Source organism: Podarcis cretensis (genome assembly GCF_951804945.1).
Source record: "Podarcis cretensis genome assembly, chromosome: 1".
In the NCBI taxonomy this organism is placed as follows: domain Eukaryota; kingdom Metazoa; phylum Chordata; class Lepidosauria; order Squamata; family Lacertidae; genus Podarcis; species Podarcis cretensis.
In genome coordinates, this window is record NC_137170.1 from 67,140,940 (window position 1) to 67,161,306 (window position 20,367).

General features: G+C 42.3%; 1 protein-coding gene and 1 long non-coding RNA gene across 2 annotated transcripts; one reads left to right on the forward strand and one right to left on the reverse strand.

Annotated features, from left to right (window-relative positions):
• Window positions 1–2,015: 2,015 nt before the first annotated feature.
• DEPDC7 (DEP domain containing 7) lies at window positions 2,016–14,652 on the forward strand. The gene is made up of 9 exons (XM_079947569.1): window positions 2,016–2,141; window positions 4,385–4,778; window positions 9,693–9,823; window positions 11,122–11,311; window positions 11,697–11,911; window positions 12,146–12,288; window positions 13,086–13,211; window positions 13,307–13,385; window positions 14,273–14,652. Exons 1-9 carry the CDS (start codon window positions 2,069–2,071, stop codon window positions 14,491–14,493), a joined length of 1,572 nt encoding a protein of 523 aa, XP_079803695.1. The 5' UTR covers window positions 2,016–2,068; the 3' UTR covers window positions 14,494–14,652.
• Window positions 14,653–17,095: 2,443 nt separating this feature from the next.
• On the reverse strand, window positions 17,096–20,233 carry LOC307216555. The gene is made up of 2 exons (XR_013839145.1): window positions 19,923–20,233; window positions 17,096–17,334 (listed from the first exon to the last, which is right to left on the reverse strand). It is a non-coding gene; the product is annotated as an uncharacterized lncRNA (long non-coding RNA).
• Between the last annotated feature and the right edge of the window lie 134 nt (window positions 20,234–20,367).

The following is a 20,367-nucleotide window of genomic DNA, read 5'->3' on the forward strand; positions in this document are numbered from 1 at the left end:
AGATGAAAGATAATATAAGAAATATTTTAAATGTCATAGAATATCTAGAAGAAATGAGAAAAAAGCAGCAATGATGTTTATAGATGCGGAAAAAGTGTTTGATAATATATTTTGGGATTTTTTTAAGAAAGTGATGGAAGAAATGGAATATGGAGAAAAGTTTATAAAAGGGATACAAGCTGTATATACAGAACAGAATACAAAATTAATTATTAACCAGGTGATAACGAATCAATTTAAAATAGAAAAAGGAACAAGACAAGGTCCATGGCTGAGCTTTGCCTCAGATTAGATTATGTGGGCATACTAAAAAGGCATTCCCTCTCTCCAGAATCCATAGTGACTGTGATACTCTGAGGTGAATATTCCAACATGACAGTTCCCAGGGTTCTCTGGACACATTAAAACAACATTGATATAAACTCTGTAAATTTGTAGACTACATTCCAAGTAGAATTGAATCTGCCCCAATACTAGTATCTGCACCTTCAGGTCTTTTTCAGCTCAAAATTTCCAGGAGTTGTGTATTTAGGACCAACCTGGGGGACTAGGGTTTATATCCCACTTTGACCTACTTGGAGAGGAAAAGTGAGATATTAGTATAACAATAAAGGTAAATAAATTCTATCTCAACAATCAAAGCTTGCACATTTTTGTATAGGCTGCTACCAGCTGAGCTCTTTTCACAGTTAGGTGTGTATAACATTGCATAGGATCTGTCTGGCAGAACTGCAACCCCTTCCACACTTAGTACAAAGCAGGATTTGCTTATGAGTAAACATATACAGTATAGGTTTCAGGGTGCACAGACTTGTGAAATGGAACATCTGAGACCACGAGCGATAGGAGACTTTTGGTTAATATGAATTTGATGGGGGTAAAATGCTCTCACCACCAAGATGGTAATTTGCAAAGAGCAGGGAACATACCCTCACATGTCCCACTACCTGAGACTATAGAGGGGCTAACCGGGAGGAGGCATGGCTACAATGCAGAGACTACCCTACACCATGGGCAAAGGCCTACTTGGGACCCTTATAAGCAGGAGTCCAAGTAATAGCCCCTCACCTTCCCCTTACTTGCACTCAGCCTGAAATCCACATGGAAACCTGTACACTGACCAAGCTTCCAGAGGAGGTTTTATGTAGCATGACCAGTGCAGTTGCACTGGAGGCTGCAGGGGGTGTCACAACATCACAGAACAGAGCCAGGGAGGTGAGGGGTGTCAAATCTTAGGTCACATAGGGTGCTGCTGAAATTTGAGAGCCCAAAGTCCACTACTGCTCCTTCTTTCAGACCTTTCCACCAATCAGGACCAGTCCACCCATTAGGTGAGGTGAGGCAATTGCCTCAGACGGCAGGCCACAAATCCCAATGCAAATCATTATTATTCCCTGCCCCCTTGTTCTTGATGCAGATCTTCACTCACCCTTCTTCCCTAGTGGGGAAAGGATGGGGTGCCATTTTGAGGTTTGCCTCAGGTGCCAAAAAGGCCAGAATGTCTTGGGTGTTCCTTGTTCACAGGCAAGCCAGCGGGCAGATGTGAGCTGACCCCACTCCCCTCTAAACCCGTGTGTGCAATGCAAACATATAGAACAGGCTTCCTCAACCTCGGCCCTTCAGATGTTTTTGGCCTACAACTCCCATGATCCCTAGCTAGCAGGACCAGTGGTCAGGGATGATGGGAATTGTAGTCTCAAAACATCTGGAGGGCCGAGGTTGAGGAAGCCTGATAAAGAAGGTGGCTCATTCTTGGTTTGTCCCTAGAGCTAGAGGGAGAAACGGGAGCCTTTGTGTGGGTGGGAGCGTCCTCCGCAACGCACCCCATGAGCACAGCAGCCCCCTTTAGGGAAGCTCTGGTGAGCGCACCGCTGTCTTTGCCTCGGCTGCCAAAACGCCCCGCGCTGCAGTTCGGCTTATTAAAGTAGAGGGCGGGCTCCGCCCCCGCCGCCAACGCGAGCCAATGGGAGCAGCTCCTGCGTGCGAGCGCCGCCTATTTCCCCTCCGCGAGGTGGCTGGGCTGCTCCGCTCATTCCCGGGGACGCCGAGGCAGAAACCGACTGGCGCTATGGCCAGCGTGAAGGAGAAGGCGGCGGCTTTGAATCTCTGCGCGGTGTACAGTCCGGCTAACAAGCCTCCAGGTAGGCGGCGGCTTCGGGGCTGCTTCTTATGTTCTCCGTGGGGAGAAGGGAGACTGCGGGGGAAAGCGCCTCCACTTAAGGCAGGTGGGTGCCGTGGGCTCCCCGCCTCTTCTCGCTCTTAAGGGTCGGCTCCTATAAAGTCATATGCAAAGCCGCCTATCTCGCGCCCTCGCCTCCCCAATTTCGCCCCGTGGGGCGGGCGGAAGGCGCCTTCTCTGAGCGGCCGCAGGTGGAGGCAGCGCCCGGGTCTGATCGACGGATGGACCTTTGGCCCGACCCGCCGCGGTTGCTCTGATGCAACCCCGTATCTTCTCCCTTCGACGGCTATCTCCTCTTTTCTGGGAAATGGTTGGCCTTAGCCCTGTTGGAAGGTCAGCCGGGCGGTCAACAGAGCGTTGTTGTTGTTGTTGTTGTTGTTTTGTTTTGCTCTTATTCTGGAGGGGTCCAGTTGCTCGGGCAGAATCCTATTTTATTATAAATTTGTATACAGTACTTCCCTTGTATACTGATCTCAGGGCGGATCGCAGTAGAAAAACGCATAATAAAAACAAGAATAAAACAAACCAATAACTCCTCCACCCCCTCTCACAAACACATACTGTATAAGAGGTTAAAAATGTTAATTATTGTGCCTAAGGGCTAGGATGGCGTGGACTTCCCTCCTCTCAGCTCTGGTAGGTTTGCTGTTTCCGGACCTGCCGCTGGGCAGGCTATCTCTCTCTGTGTGTGTGGTTAGAGCTGGTGACCTGTTTCTTCAGGTTGGCTGGAGTCGCTGGGTAATATGCAAGAAGCCTTTCCTCGACAGAGGATGCTCTTCTAGCTTGCTTTACTTGCTCACATTTCTACATTAATTTCATAAAGTGCTTTCATTCCCTCGCTTCCCGCAATAGGTCTGTTCTGTCTCTCGTAACTGAACTGCTCTCCAAAAGCCGGAGACGCTATTCATCAGCATATTGGGTTCCTCCTTAACATATAGCCGTGGATAAATTGCTGTTTAAGTGTGATCAAATTCACGCTGGCTGTGTGATCCCTATGGAAGTTCATATATGTAAATCTGCAGGAGCTGGTCTCTTGTGGACTGTCTTCCAGGAGAGGAAATACTTTCCTCTCAGTTTGGGTAGTCTTCTAGGAGGCAGCCTTGACTCCAATGTTGTTAGCAAACAAAGCTTTCCCTGGGGTCTGTTTGGCAACAAGAATTAGAAAAGCTGTAGTGCTGTTGGCTATGGTATGGTAGATTTTTTGTTTTAAAAAAGGAACTGGTTTTTTTTAATCTCAGCAGAACTACTCAGGCATTTGAGTTTACTGGTCTGATATAGACAGTACCAGTAGATTTAGGTGTTCTGGGGCAGCCTTTGCATCCTCCAGTACTTGACTATAAATATTATGGTCATAGGCATAAAAATTTGATGGGTGAATGTACCAGGTTTGTGTGTCTCAGGCATTTGTTTTAATAATAAAAAAAGACCGTTCTGTGCTGATGGCTTTGTTGTAATTATAAAGTACAAATAGTAACCACAACACATGCTTTTAAAATACATCTCTCTCTCTCTCTCTCTCTCTCTCTATCTCTATCTCTATCTCTATCTCTCTCTGCAACTTTAATCCTGAGTGGATACAAGCGCTTTTACAATCTTGTGAAGAATCATGGTCACCTGTAAAATACCTTCTTTCTCTTTCCCTCCCCCACCTCAGGAATTTGAAATGGCAGCCTTGCATAGAAGAATCTAGGCAGGTGTGGGCAAGACTCTCCCACAAAAAGTATCCCACAAAAGTTTCTCAGTGAGAAAATGAAGATCCCCAATATTGTCAATAATTGACTGACATCTGCTTTATAGGGTCTCTGTGTCTGGCAGAGAGAAATCTTTCCCAGCCCTGCTAACTGATAGCATTTTTATAGTTACGGGGACATAACTGTTATATTCCCTCGAGTCAAACCTTAGAGCAGGGTTGGGGAGCCTCTGTCCTTCCCCAGATGTTGGAGTCCCAGAGTCCATCATCCCTGACCATTGACCATACTGGCTGAAGTTTATGGGAGATGGAGTCTCACTCCTCCTTGCAGGCAAAAGGTTTCCCATCCCTGCACTAGAGACCTTGTTAGCTAATGTTGCCAGTAAAAGGGCTCCACCAATATTTCCATGGGAAATGATGCACACTTTTGGAAGTGACTCCTAAAAATATTGGGTAGGTCCATAATCTGCTTCCAGAAAACTCACTGAAATACATCTCTTGCATTGCGTGTTTAGGTTTCAGCTTGGCACAGAGACCATTTGGAGCCACATATGTCTGGAGCAGCATTATCAACGCACTTCAGAGCCAAGTTGAAGTGAAAAAGCGGCGTCAGAACCTGAAATCTTTTAACGACTGTTTTATTGGCTCCGATGCAGTAGATGTCGTCTATGCCCACCTTCTGCAGAACAAATACTTTGGCAATGTAGATATTTCCCGGACTAAAGTTGTGAGAGTGTGTCAGGCACTGATGGACTACAAAGTGTTTGAAGCAGTTTCTACCAGAGTCTTTGGAAAAGACAAACGGTCTGTGTTCGAAGATAGCAGCTGCAGCCTCTACAGGTTTCCAAATGCGTGTAACCAAATGGACAGTCCGTTTGGAAAAGAGTATGGCCAGACTCTGCATCAAAGGTTAGTACCAAATGAAAATATTTGCCATGTTTTCTTGTTGTTCTATCTTGAAAGCAGCCTAACCCTAATCAGACTTACTTTGAACTTGAGTGTTTCAGTATTAATTGGGACTTTCTAGTTGTAAGTCCTATCTTGTGTGCTCATTTGCTCAGAAGTCAGTCCTGGTTGCTGCTGTGGATGTATCTGCACATCCAAGGTAATATATATATAATACACACACACACACACACACAGAGAGAGAGAGAGAGATACATACATACATACATACAAATAAATAAATAAAAGCAAATCCTTCTTAAATGGCCCTAAAGTCAATAGAACTTAATTCTCTATGTGGGCTGCAATCCAAAGAACTGTGTATGCAGCTTAAAAGGTTAGGAGGGAGGATGTCTTGTATATAGAAGGAAAAATGGTAAGCATAAGTTGTTCCACAGTCAACAACTGAGGAAGATCTACTTTAGCTGAACTCATGGTGGACTTTGCTTTGATCTATCTCTGCAACTTTGTGCACCAACTCTGCACATGTCACTGTCACTATCTGGCCAGGTGCCTCTGTGGATGTGGAAAGGGGCAGTCGACTCCCCCTACTTGTCAGAAAGACAAGGTGATTGGTGCTGCTATTGGCCATCTCACTAAGGATGTGTGAGAACAGCCCTGAATTCAGGATGCCCTGGGAATTATGCATGCAGCACCAATTTTTAGGAGTTCTCATCCAACCAAGTGGTGCTGGAATTGAAGCTAGTTTCCATCCTTGCTGGATGTCTATGTCTGTCTCTCTTAAATGTATATTTTGCCTTTCAGCGTAAGGCTTCCACATTGGCTGATGATATCACTTTAATGGACAGTAAAAGGACAATAAAGTCAGTAAAAGCAAAAAGCTGAACAGAAACAGAAACAAAAAGGCTATGGCAGCAAAATTAGTTGCCTAGTGTAAAAAGGCTTTTTGGACAATTTAAAAGCTTTAGTCACCTGGTAATGAAACTAACACACTAGGAACTAGTTACCAGCCAAGTGTTTCTGGGGTGTGTTCCACTGTGGGGATGCCACCATCAAATGGGCTCTCTCTGATGCCACCAGTTTACCTCCTGTCGCAGGGAGCATTCAGACAAGAGCCTCCAGTGAAGATCTTGCCAGGCAGGCAGGTTCACATGGTTATAAATCTGTGTTTTAAAATGTCCTCAGGGATAGAAGGTAGAGCTGCCTGTAGAAGTCAATGGAGAAATTGTAGATTTCAATGTAGCTGGAACTGAATACCAGCATGTTCCTCCCACCCCAAAACAGCCATGTGAGGACTGAGCATGCTCAGTAGACACAGAATGTTGACTGGCTGCTGGGGTAAGAGGGAATGGATAGGAACAGAAAGAACGATTTCATTTTTATATATCTTCCTCTGTCTTCTTTTTAAGCTACTTTCTTCTGCTCCGCCCCCCGCACAGAACCGTTGCTATGGGGAAGCGGGGCTAGCTGGATTTTTTGCCCTGGCTGAAACCTCCAGAGGGGTGCCATTGAGGCTCCCAGCCTGTGTGTGTTTGTGTGCATGTATGTCCGCAAAAGCGAGTGGGGGGGTGCCAAACGGGGTCTTTGACCCAGGTGAAATAAAGCCTAGTTTTGCCCCTGCCCTTCTGGCCCACTTGACCTAGTTTTCAGTCGATACATTTTTGAAGATTGAGCATACTCAGTACTCATGGGGGCGGAGCTGTTTTCCTAACATTTATTTTGTACCATTGTACAATTGTACCAAACCTTGGGATTTTCTCAGGTCTGCCGATAACCTCTCTTTTTGTGTCACTGTTGCTCCTCTTAGCGACATAAGTGACGACATTCGAACAATTGAATGTGAATAAAGATATGATTTGAGATCAAGGCTGCAGTCTTATACTTCCTTTCCTGGGAGTGAGTTCCATTCAACTCGGCTACTTTTAAATAGTAGTAAGATTGTACAACTTTGGATATTTCTGTTTATAAAACTGCGGTGAAGCATGACTACAAATGGGAAGAGGAGGGAAGAGTATGGTGTTATTTTTTAAATCCAAAAATGACCATGAAAGTTGCAAGTAGCTGTTGCATAATAGTCCCAGCTAGAGAGAGGGGGGTCAATTTCTCCTGCTCCTCCTCCTCCTCTTAAAATTCACCATATTTTTTGCTCTATAAGACGTACCAGACCATAAGACGCACCTAGTTTTTGGAGGAGGAAAACAAGAAAAAAAATATTCTGAATCCCAGAAGCCAGAACAGCAAGAGCTGCGCAGTGAAAGCAGCAATCCCTCTTGCTGTTCTGGCTTCTGGGATAGCTGCCCAGCCTGCATTCGCTCCATAAGACGCACACACATTTCCCCTTACTTTTTAGGAGGGAAAAAAGTGAGTCTTATAGAGGAAAAAATATGGTATATACTGCTCTATACCCACAGGTCTCAGGTGGCTCACAGGAGAAAATCACAATATAAAAAACACAAAATACATAAAATAAAAACAACCCAATTTACACTTCAACTCTGTCATTCGCAAATGAATTTAAGTATGACTAATTTCCATTAAATCAAGTACAATTCTTGGACAGGATTTTGTTTGTATCATTCCAGCTGATGAGAGAGTGATGTATCTGAAGGCACATGCTGAAGACTCACTCACGTGAACTAATTATGATTACAGGGAGAGTTGTTCTTTTGGTCTATTATTATATGGGCGAAGTGGACACTCGAAATGTGTTAGTGTCTTTTGAGAATGGAACCAAGGGTGGACACCAAAGTAGAATGTAAGGATGTGAGCTTATGTGTGTAATGTTAAGATGACTAACATGCTTCTAACTTTTAGGAGAAAAGCGTACAATGCATTTAAACCACATCCAATGCCTTCTCTCAAAGAATCCTGGGAACTGGTTTGTTAAGAATGCTGGGAAATGCATCTTTTGTGAGAGGGAAATGACAGCTCCCAGTATTATTTGGGGGAAGGCATATGCTTTAAATGTGTGGTGTGGATCTGCCCTTAATTAAAATTAAACCTGTTGACAAGCGAACTGAGAGGCCTCATTTGGGTGCAATGTGCGCAACCCTTGTGAAAGATGCTGAATATTACTTGCTTGTGCTTTACAGTGCAATCTATATATAGCCAGATAGAAACAAGTCCGTTTGAAGTCAGTGGTGCTTGTTCCCACTAACCTGGAAGTAGGGTTGCCTTAGACATCACACCTAAGCACCTTTGCTGGGGAGTAAATCCAAAAGCTAGGAGCCAAATGGCTCCTGGAACCTGGATTACAGGTGCAAAAACAGGATTGCTAATCGCCATTCCCTCCCCACCCCAAATGCAGTAGCACTTTATATTTAGTTTTTTGAAGTGCATGAACTAATACACAATTCACATCAGTGACACATTGTAAATATCAGTTCTTAATTGGACACTGCAAACATAAATAGGGCTCAGCCTCAGCAATTGTGGCCAACCGTAAAGGTAAAGGTACCCCTGCCCATACGAGCCAGTCTTGACAGACTCTGGGGTTGTGCGCCCATCTCACTTAAGAGGCCAGGGGCCAGCGCTGTCCGGAGACACTTCCGGGTCACGTGGCCAGCGTGACATCGCTGCTCTGGCCAGAGCCAGAGCCAGAGCCAGAGCCAGAGCCGCACACGGAAACGCCGTTTACCTTCCCGCTGGTAAGCGGTCCCTATTTATCTACTTGCACCCGGAGGTGCTTTTGAACTGCTAGGTTGGCAGGCGCTGGGACCGAGCAGCGGGAGCGCACCCCGCCGCAGGGATTCGAACTGACCTTTCGATCGGCAAGTCCTAGGCGCTGAGGCTTTAACCCACAGCGCCACCTGCGTCCCCCAGTGGCCAACTATAAGTATTTATAAATACAGGGCTGGAGCTGTGTGTCTTAGCTCAGTGTTTTATCACAGCTTCAAGTAATGCAGTCACAGTTAAATATGTCCATTATATCAAACTTCTTGGAAGAACAGGCCTAACAGCACAATCTTAGCCATTTCTACACAGAAATAGATCCTACTGAAATAGAACTAGGCAAATGGGATTGGGATTGTAACAGATTGGTTTTGATACTTTTATGACAGGTCAATTAACATGTTGTTGTTTAGTCATTTAGTTGTGTCCAACTCTTCGTGACCCCATGGACCAGAGCACGCCAGGCACTCCTGTCTTCCACTGCCTCCTGCAGTTTGGTCAAACTCATGCTGGTAGCTTCGAGAACACTGTCCAACCATCTCGTCCTCTGTTGTCCCCTTCTCCTTGTGCCCTCCATCTTTCCCAATAGGGTCTTTTCCAGGGAGTCTTCTCTTCTCATGAGATGGCCAAAGTATTGGAGTCTCAGCTTCACGATCTGTCCTTCCAGTGAGCACACAGGGCTGATTGCCTTAAGAATGGAGAGGTTTGATCTTCTTGCAGTCCATGGGACTCTCAAGAGTCTCCTCCAGCACCATAATTCAAAAGCATCAATTCTTCGGCAATCAGCCTTCTTTATGGTCCAGCTTTCACTTCCATACATCACTACTGGGAAAATCATAGCTTTAACTATACGGACCTTTGTTGGCAAGGTGATGTCTCTGTTTTTTAAGATGCTGTCTAGGTTTGCCATCGCCTTTCTCCCAAGGAGCAGGCGTCTTTTAATTTTGTGACTCCTGTCACCATCTGCAGTGATCATGGAGCCCAAGAAAGTAAAATCTCTCACTGCCTCCATTTCTTCCCCTTCTATTTGCCAGGAGGTGATTAACATAAGGGACACTAAGGTGTATTCAGTTATCTTGAGCATGTATCTCTTTGGTTCATTTTTATGTTTGAAGCGGAATGTTTGTATTTTTGCCCTTCAGTTGAGTAGTCATGAATTCAAAGCTCACTTGGAGAGACTATCGCTACCAGGACCTTTCTGGCTGATGAGCAGATAACTTGAATCATCCATTTTTCTTTCTTCAGACAGGAGAAAAGAGCATTACTTAGCATAACACCAGTGAAATCAGGAAGCTTGGAGGATCTCTTGGAAAACTTGAGTCTAACGCCTGTTAGTTCCTCTCAAGTAAATACCTCTCCAAACTTTTCTCACCAAGGTAAGTGATGCGCAAACATCATAATTGCTTGCACACAAGGGAAGGAATGGGTGCCTTGTTTTAAACTGGTGGGAACTTGCAAATTTAGCTCCTTTCCACTACCAAATACAGTGCTTAGAATAAAAGGAATACATTGTGTAGTGTATTTTCTTGACTTACAGCAGATGCCTATTGTCTCCCCATCCTGATAAATCATGCAAGGCCAGCCTCTGACACTGACCCACAACTGTCACAGGGAATAGAAGTTTGTGAAGTTAAGCTGGAGGGCCTGGTGATGATCAGTATAGACAAGCCCTCACCAGCTCAGTACCCATGGTATGTTTTGGACTACAACTTCCATCAACCCCAGCCAGCATGGCCTAGCCATTTGCTTATCCAGTGATGTGCTGCTGTCTGCCTTCTCTCCCCAAGCTCTTTAGACTACAGATAGCAAAACTATCCCAAGCTATAAAGGGAAGGGCTGACTGTGGTGGTTTTGAAAATGGCATTGCCTCACATTTTTTACTTGTAGTGGCTAAAAAACTTTTATGTATTACATTTATTATGTAGCCACCCCAGAATAGAAGTTCCCTGGATGGCTTACAAAGCAACAAATAAAATAAGTGCATCATAAAACAATAAAAACTATTTCAAATTACTATTTTTTTAAATGAAATTCAGTTTAAAACTCAGATTTAAAGCTTAGCCACCAGTAGTGCAAGTGTTCAAAGCTTTTCATTACCTTTAAAATTTAGCTCGTTTTAAGAAGGCTTGGATGTGTTGCTGCCACTATTTCATCTTCATTGATGGGAAAACCCAGAATTAGGGTTGTTTTTCTGTAGTTGAAAATTTAGTCCTGATTAGAAAGTGCAGCAAGCAGACAAGTTGTTGCTTTTCAGTTTTGGAATCCTTGAATGTGGCAGAGGCTCTTGAAGCTAAGGAATCCATTGTTCCAACTCTAAAGTCTTCAACAAGGCCTCCTTTCTTTACGCATCCTTATTAGCATGATTTATGTGATTGGATTCCCTGTGCAGCAAAGATCATTCGCAAGTTCCACAGGAAAAAATGTAAAGCATGTTGGCTATGTCTAAATGCTTGCTGTTCCCTGCATAAATTGCTGTTGGTCACCTTCCTTTTACCCTGATAAAGTACACTTGTAAGTTGATAATGCATTAATAAGGAAGCAGGTCGCTTAAGTGTTCTTTCAGTGAAGTATTAAGTCTCTTAAGCTAAAAGATAAATACTGCAATAGCAAATTACTCCTTGACCCCTAAATAAATTTAGCTAACTGGATCTTGGCATTTGAATTGTGCTTCTAGTTATTAACGAAGTCTGGAGAGAGCAAACAATTACCCGCCTCCTGCAGCTTATAGATCTTCCACTTCTTGACTCTTTACTTGAGTACCAGAAGGCAGGATCTAAATTTCCACAAACAAAGCAAGAGTCTGAATGTAACATCACAAGCAACTACCTGGACCGAGAAATTCTGAAAGCATTTGGAGACTCTCAGTAAGTATGTATGTTGATGAACAGGAACACAAGAAGCTGAGTTACAGACTAAGTTTACTTTTACCTGCAGGGCAAATAGCATCTTTAGAGGCATGTTTATTTTGGGGGGAAGGGGGGGGTTGGACCAAGAAAATAGTGTGTTGGAAGGGTTACTTTTCCTGCCTCTGTGCTGCAGTTCCCATTTTAACTGTATTCACCTCCCATCTCACCCGCAAGGTGCTTTGATCTTTTTCTTAAATGCCACCACTGAAGATCTTTCCTACATCTCTCAGGTCACACCTAGCTTTGTCCCTAAGCTGTTACTATGACTTCAGTGGGTCTTGGTTATGGATGGACTTTACCATGACTTTGAAAATATAGAGACATAGGAATTTTCATTTTCTAGGACGGATGAATGGCTGTCGGCAGCAATAGACTGTCTGGAGTATCTGCCAGATCCGATGGTGGTTGATGTGAGCCGCAATTTGCCTGAGCAGCCTGACAAAGTACATTTTGGGAAGCTGCTGCTGTTTGATACCATTGGTAGATACTATAGCCAAAAGAAGGAACCACTGTTAAGTCATGCACCCGAAATCCACCTGGGCATTGCAGAGCTGCTAGGTAAGTGCAATTGGTTTCCAAATTTCTAGATGACTACCTACATTCTTTATCAGTGTATACAGACATGTGGAATGAAAACTCTTGGAAAAAGTATACTGTACTGTATAGCTCAATGGTAACTGTGCTTTTATTGGCAAACTTAACAAGTTTGTGGTGATGGGGAATTGTCGGTGTTTAAACAGAACAGTAATGTTGGGTGTTAGTCATAAACTCCATCATTCTTCTTTGTTCCAGTTAATGGGAAAACTGATCAAGCTTTGGAAGCGATTCAGCTCTACTTGAAGTTATTGGATAGTTCAAGAAGAGAGGAGTTCAGGAGACTACTCTACTTCATGGCTATTATCGCTCAGAATTCTGATCTTAAGCTCCAAGCAGAGGCAAGTGTGATCACTTAGGGCCCCTTCTGATGTAACCTTCAATGACATGACAGTCTTTGGAGCAGAGCAGTGCCACTAGGTTAATGTTGGAAATATGAGATTGCTATGGTGGGAGCCCATGCCATGATTCCTTCCCATGGTGGCACCGTCCTTTTGAGAAACTGAAGCTCTGAAGTGGGAAAGAGCCACAATATGGGTTCTGGGTTTTCAGTGCTGCTAACCAATGGATCAAAGAGTCACACTGCAGCAGTTTCCACACCATCAGACAGAACATTGTTTTAATTTACTTTAATATTTTCTATATATTTTAAATCTGAGCTGGGACCTTATGACAAAGAGTAGGTAAGAAATACTGGTTAATAACAATAGTAAGCAATAGTAATAGTTAATAATGATAAAAAATAATGGGTCATTTCCAGTGTGACTATTCTGCTAGCATAGTATTTCCCCTTTCCCGTCCCCTGTGCACCCTCAAAATCTGCTCCAGAGGATTGGAGGGAGGCCCTGGAGCAGATTCTGAAGGTGTGCAAGGAAAGGAAAGGAAAAGTCCACTTGCACAATGGGAACTCTGTGCACAGTGTTGGATACAACCCCAATAACAATAATACTGGGATGATTTTAAGCAGACTTATGCATAAGCTGTGCTGAACTCTATTAGGCTTACTTCACAAATTAAGTAACTTGCATTCACATAACTTTCTGTAGTCTTAAAAAGCAAACTTTAGGAAACTTGTGTTTGAAAACAGAGAAAGTAAGCAGGGAAACACTCCTTTAATCATTTCCCCCCTATTTTGTAGAGTGACAACCGGATGGTTGTGAAAAGAACTTTCTCCAAAGCCATAGTCAACAATAAAAGTTTATCTAAAGGAAAAACTGACCTTCTAATTTTGTTTTTGGTGGACTACCAGAAAGATGTATTAAAGGTAAGTGCCTTAAACCTTGTTCCCCTGCTGTTGCTTGTTACTGAATTATCTTCCAAAATTTTAATGACTAAAAGAAGCTGTTGCTTTTCTCCAAGATCCCAGGGACGTTGCATAAAATGGTTAGTGACAAGCTTGTGGCTATACAGCAGGGGAAAGATTCCAACCTGAATACAGGTAACCATGTATTTAATAACATTTAAGTCCTTGGCTGGGGAATTGGTGACCCTCTACCTGTTGCTGGACTACAGCTCTCATCAGACCTGACCATTGGCCATGCTGGCTAGGACTTATAGGAGCTGAAGTACAGCAACATCTGGAGGGCCACAAGTTTCCACATCCCTGTTTTTGAATCACTTCTAAAGAAACCTCTGGCAAAACCTGGAAAAATCTATCTTAATTGACTCTACCATTTATTTGAACGTAGTGATAACGAAACTTGGTAAGGCATGGGTTGGGTTAGTAATAATGTGGATCTATGAAAATGCAAGCTAATTAAGTAGACTGAGATGAAAGCAGTTGTGAGATGGTCAAGAGCATGAGTGGGAAATCCCTGGTCCCAATTTTTTTAGCCATGAGATTACTAGGTGGTCTTAAGCAGCCTACGTCCTTAATTCAGCCTATGTCCTTTATCTGTAAAATGGGGGTAATACTGGACTACCTTCCAGAGTGATATAGGGCAAGGGTGGGGAACAGGATCCAGCTTAGGAGGGGGGCAAATTCTGAGGCCTCCCACCCTCACATGTCACTTTGCTAGGTAGGTAGGGCTACCCACCTGTCAGTGGCCTGTTGTCATGTTACATCTGATAACTTCAGTATGAGGGAAACATGAGAATGTGTTCCTGTTGTGGCAGGGATCAGCTCAGCTCAGCTCAGAAGGTGTGGGGCCACGTGGGCATGGGTGGAGGGAAATGACTTCAACTTCACAAGCCAAATTAGGATCCCTGGCAGGCCTGAGGCTCCCCATGCCTCTGCTCTATTGATTATGGATATGAGAATACTGTATATCAGTGACAAGAGTTACCACTATACTTTTATGAATGGTTTTTATGCTTGCTTTTTAGGATATACTTTCTGCCAGCAACTTGACAAAAGTGAGTATCACCACAGTGCAAAGAAGACTACAAAAAAGGAACTTGTATCTTTGCTAAAATCTATTGATGAGGACTCCAGTCTCTCTGCCAAAGAGCGGAAGAGGTTGCTTGATCAATTCTATGCTAGTAATCCAGCCATCTTTTTACAGTATTTTCATGACAGAGGTACCGATGGAGGTGTCGAACTTTAGCTCTAGAAGGATATTGGGATACTAATAACTTTTGGAAGCACTTATTTTCTATCTTTTTAATTTTTTTGTATTGTACTTAAATAAAAGTGGTTTTGTGATATGGAGTTCCCATGTAAGAACATTATTTAAAAATAATTAAAGCTTCTATTTAAATCTTAATTGTTCAGATGTATTCTTGATTAAAAAAAAATAAATGCGGTGGTGAGGGAAGTTTGGGCCAGTGTATGAGTTTTTAGCTTTGTTCAAACACTATTGGAAGCTCCTGAAAACTAGACTTTATTTGGTGAATATAATTTTTGCTCCTGATTGTCAGATCTCATTGCCACTGGACTATAACAACCACGTTTTCTCTGTGTAACACAAGGTTGTTGGAGATATATATATATATATATATATATATATATATATAGATATAGATATATATATATATATATCTCAAGATTGTTATTTGTCCATGACAAGTCTACATTTGTATGTGACTTGTTCACGTGTTGTGAGTTTATAAATACCTTCAATCCATTTGTTGAAGGGAGTTGCATTTTTATTTTTCCAGTTCATCAATACCAGTCTTCTTGCTATAGTAAGGGTGTGGAGAGTCAATTCATATTGTCCCTTTGTTAGGTTCCATGTACTGAATGTATATAATTCAAAAGGATATTTTTAGGCCAAGTTGGTCTTGAATTAACAGTGCATCGCAGTCACTTGCCAATTATGTAAATACCTGTGATTGTGTCTAATCTTATGTTCATGTTTATTGAACTCTGAAGAACAAATAATCCTCCACAAAGGTGAGCAGCAGCAATCTTCCGTTGGTCCACTTGGGCATAAACTCCATTGAATTCAGTGGGGTTCAGAGTAAACGTAAAAAATAATAGGGCTTGTTAGAAAAAGCATGTTTGTTTTTGTAGGACATGTCTTATGTATAGGCCAGTTCATATGATCCTTGCGAACACCTCAACTTAATTGTATTTGATAGTGGCCTGCTGAAATGTCGCTTATGCCCAGGGCAGTGAGTCCCAGTGATTGCTTTGTCAGTGGCACAACACAATCCAGAGGGATTAAGTACCTGCTTGGAAAATAAGGGCTGAATCATATACTCCAAGGTTGTGTAAATTACCCTTGTACTTGGATGCCAAGAGAGTTTGGGATATGCATGAAGTCACTGTTACTGCCTTCTCTGCTGATAGATCTAAAAGTGCAGCTGATGGTGATCTGGAATCTACAGTATTTTTTTAAAAAAACAAAACACTGTCTTGGTCCATGGAACATCTACATAAATCTGTAGTAGAAACCTAATGGAGGTTTCTGTGAACCTTCTTGGATTTAGAGGGCAGTTGTAAATCATCATTACTGCCATACCACCACTTCTGCCCTTACATGGACACGACAAGAATTGTATCAGTGCAAAGAATGCTCGTTGGTAGATGTTTTCCATTCTGTTGAACAATAGGGACCTGAAGCTAATAAACTGGCCAAGGGTGAGCAAAACTTTCCAGCATAAAGGTTCGCTCCTCAGGAGGCTACCACCATTAAACCCATTTTTATTTACTGTTGCAATTGGCTCCATAATATGCAGCCAAAAAAAGAAAGGAAGAAAGAAATGCAAAGCTCCACTTTAATATTTCTCACTCCTTTAATTGTGTTATTCCCACCATAATGTGGCATATTGGATTTATCTGCGCCAGTAGATAGGCTTTGAAGTATAGGCCCTATCATACTACTTGGCATTCTAGGTTTAGTTACTTGCTAATTTTCTGCGCATGGGAACATAAATAGTGCAAAGAGGAACCAAAAATAAATGGGGGTAGACTGCTTTTAATGCATTTTTGTTGATAATAAGAAAGTAAATGCTGCTGCCTATATCTTAAAAAGTTTTCCTGTTTGGAAATGGTTCCAAATAAGGCATATGCTTAACCATTGGCCTTCATGTGTATAGTTCATATGTATAGTTTCTAGATGGCCAACTATGCTTTGGTTTTGTTTCTCAAAGAGCAATTCCTTATAACAGATTGCAATGGCACTCTAAGTGTGGGCAGGGGGAGTGGAAAGGTACAGCAGGTTTATGGTACTTGGACTCAATCAGAGACAAAGCCACGCCAAGGCACAGGAGAGCCATGCAGTATAGCACACACCAGAGTGGTGCATTATTATGTGGTTGGCTCTCTGCTAAAATAAGGGCTTGGGGAAACAACCTATTGGGCGTAGAAATCAAAGGGATAAAAGTGCTGCCTGGTTTCAAGTCACTGCTGCAAGATAGGACCATCCCATAGTAACCTGACAATATGTCATGTGACTAGTGACTGCAGAGTGTGGCTGAAGTTAGGTGTGTTGGGTTGGACTAATCTGGATCCAGTTTCTATTGCTAGGTGCTGTCTTCTGCTTCACTGACTGCTTTTTTCCATGGCTGGTTTCTTGCCTGATGGTATCATTTTCAGCTTTGGCTTGCATTTTTGCCTTTTGCTCAAATGGCCGATTATAATGCTTTGCAAGTACTGTAGTACTGAAGCTACATTTATCTCTCTTCCTCTCCCCCCCCCCCCCAAGTTTCCTGACTTGTTTCCTCCTGGGATTTAATTGATCTCTCTCTATATAAACAGTAAAATTGTGGATGTGTCCCTTTTCAGGCGATGTTTTTAATGGTTTATTTGCTGTTCCTTAGTTTTTTTCAGAGGTAAGCACAGAATAAACTGATTTTACAGGTACTATCACTTTCTGAAGATATCTTATTTGTTTTGTCTAAGCTCTCATTGTTTCCCCCTGGACTAATGTTCTGTTCTGGATGGCAACCAATTCTGAGCTGTAGGGAATTGTCCAAGTAGAAGTGAGCCATCAGTCACAGATCTGCAGGGATTATAAGGGAACAGAAATAAGGCACTTGAATCTGATGAAGGTTTATAATGTTAACTCTCCTACCTAGATGAAATACATAAGCAGGGCTTTTTTTCAGCCAGAAATTGCCGGAAATCAGTTCCGGTATCTCTCAGGTGGGAGCCATTGCCATTATAAGAGAACAAGGGAGGTGTTCATGGTGAGTTCCAACACCTCTTTTTCTAGAAAAATAGAAATGATATTGAGGATTAAGGATTCCTATGCATTTCACATGTCTCCTAAACATGTTCAGGTTCCTTCCAACAAAATGGCAGCAACAGACCTGTGCTCTTGGAAGTAAGCATTTTATAGAGGGAAGAATATAATTTCCCTACTCACTCGCCCCCAGTTAGATTATTCCAAGAATAAACATAAGGTGATATGATACCTGTCAGTTGCCTCTGCAGAACAATGTAGATTTATTCTCACAATGTGAATTTATTCACATGTGTTCTGTTTTGCTTCCCACTCAGCATTCACTGATGTTTTCAATCAGAGGTTAGGTAGGTGGTGACTAGGGAATAAATTTTCTCTGTGGTGACACAATGTATCTCTCTCTAAATCATTTATTTGCCCAGCTATTTAATTGCCGTTGTAGGCCGAAATATTGGGAAATAATAGAAAAAGATGGAGATAACTGGAGGTTGCAGAGTATGGAGAAAATAAAAGACAAAGTGCGAGATTGGCTACATTATGCTCAGATTAAAGAAGTTTTTAAGTTGGACAAAAAGATAGGATTCCAGGTGGAAAAATCAAAGTTAGAAACAGAACTGTTAGAACCCAGCTCTAAGATACTTTCAAGAATGTATAACTTGCTGTTAAAATGGAATACACAGGATGAAACGGTTAAATCAGCCATGATAAAATGGGCACAGGACATAGGGTATAACATTATGTTTGCTGACTGGGAAAAGTTATGGACCACAGGTTTGAGATTTACGGCATGTAATGCCTTGAAAGAAAACATTATGAAAATGATATATAGGTGGTACATGACTCCAGTCAAGCTTGCAAAGATATACCATGTGTTTGATAATAAATGTTGGAAGTGTAAAGAAGCTGAAGGAACATTCTTTCACCTCTGGTGGACTTGCCCTAGAGTGAAGGTTTTCTGGGAAATGATTTATAATGAACTGAAAAAGGTATTTTTTTTTTTTATAATATTTATTAAATTTTAGTTTAACAATACAATACATAGATAGTAACACAGTCTTTTCCAGTACCCACATTTCACATTCATCTTTGGACTTCCTCACGACCCTTGTTTCTGCTTTCTAAACTCATAAATTTTACCAGCAAATTATTAACTTAGTTTGATTCATATAATATAAATTTCCAATATTTAATATCTCAAATTTTGGGATTTAACATACTCTTATTGAAGCTTAATCATAAAATATTACTTATCCACAATTTATCTTTTCATCTTCCAATTAAATTTAAATTTATATTCTTTATAACTGGTTTGTTGGAGCCATGTTTTTGCTAATCTTACATCTTTCTTAACATTCATACAATTTGCAATATTTTTGTAGATAGTCCTTGAATGAACTGAAAAAGGTATTTAAGTATACCTTCCTTAAGAAACCAGAGGCCTTTCTCTTAGGCATTGTTGATCAGAGCGTGCAAAAGAAGGATCGAATCTTTTTTATGTATGCCACAACAGCAGCAAGGATACTCATCGCTAAAAGCTGGAAAACTCAAGAATTACCCACACTGGAAGAATGGCAGATGCAACTGATAGACTATATGGAATTGGCGGAGATGACTGGCAGAATCCGAGACCTGGGAGAAGAACTGGTGGAGGAAGACTGGAAGAAATTTAAGGACTATCTACAAAAAGAAAAGATTGTGTTATTATCTATGTATTTTATTGTTAAACTAAAATTTAATAAATATTATAAAATAAAATAAAATTTAATTGCCGTTGTATAGCTTATTATTATTGGTAGTTATAGGCTATCTTTCAGGAAGGCCCTCTCTTCTGTTTTCCTATTTTTACCTAGTGCATTGTATGTTGCTTTTGTTGACTTCTATTGTTTTTATATAACATTTTGTTGTATCTGCTTTTGTTGTTGCATATTGGTATTGGTTAGTCTAGAATGATGTCATCTAAAGGGCTCCTTCATAGCTTTAATTATTGATTGTAAGACTGTACAGTAGTTTGGTCAGGAGAGGGTTAATGCAAGCAGCATAACTTCCTGAGGTAACTGATAGCACTGGCAGGGCGATCAACTACCCTCTTTATTAAGGAGGCATCATTTAGACACCGGAGCTCAGCTCCCCATACACCCCACACCTGCTGCTGAAAGTACCCAGAGGCTCGATTCTGCGCTCTGGGAGAATCCAGTACTGTACTAAGGCATTGTGAAGCCACCGCCCCCCTGAAACCTAATGAGCAGTTTTATTTGGCGCTCTGATGCTGAGAGTCCAAATGATGCTCAGCGGCAGCCTGTAAATAAAACCGTTTATCGTAACGACGCCAGAATCTCAGGTGACCATGATTTTATTTTAAAGAAACCAAACACGAGATAGGTGCGGGCACCCTTGAAATCTCTCACCATTCAGCGAGTGGGGTGCATACGCCATTCTTTTCTCTTCGCCCCCCCCCCCAAGCCATGCACCCTAGGGAGCTTGGGGAGCAAACCTCACTTAACACAGCAGGACGGCATTCCCAAGTAAACATGCCCGGGGCTGCAATGCACCTGACAAGCTGGCCCGACTGATCCCTTTCGGACATGGACCAGCAACCTATTTTGCAGGACGGCTGTGCGAGAGAGCCAAACAAAGGCTGCCTCCTGAACAGCGTGCATGCTTAAAAACCTGTTTGCAGGGAGGCGTTTCCAGCACGCCCCATGCCAGTCAGTCCGCATGGCGTTAGGATGTCAGTTCATGCTTTCGAGGTTTATCGGCGGTTTAAAATAAAAGCCGTCCTAATAGTACTCAGCCCTGCCTCTGTATGTGTGCGTGTGGTGGTGGGGCTTTTGTGCCGCACGGCGCTCCCCT

What these genes read in the sequence shown, in the direction of transcription:
- DEPDC7 (XM_079947569.1), top strand. Translation starts at nt 2,069, where the DNA reads ATGGCCAGCGTGAAGGAGAAGGCGGCGGCTTTGAATCTCTGCGCGGTG. An exon ending in AAAGCATTTGGAGACTCTCA is followed by an intron (nt 11,312 to 11,696) that starts GTAAGTATGTAT and finishes TTCATTTTCTAG; the next exon opens with GACGGATGAATGGCTGTCGG. An exon ending in ACCAGAAAGATGTATTAAAG is followed by an intron (nt 13,212 to 13,306) that starts GTAAGTGCCTTA and finishes CTTTTCTCCAAG; the next exon opens with ATCCCAGGGACGTTGCATAA.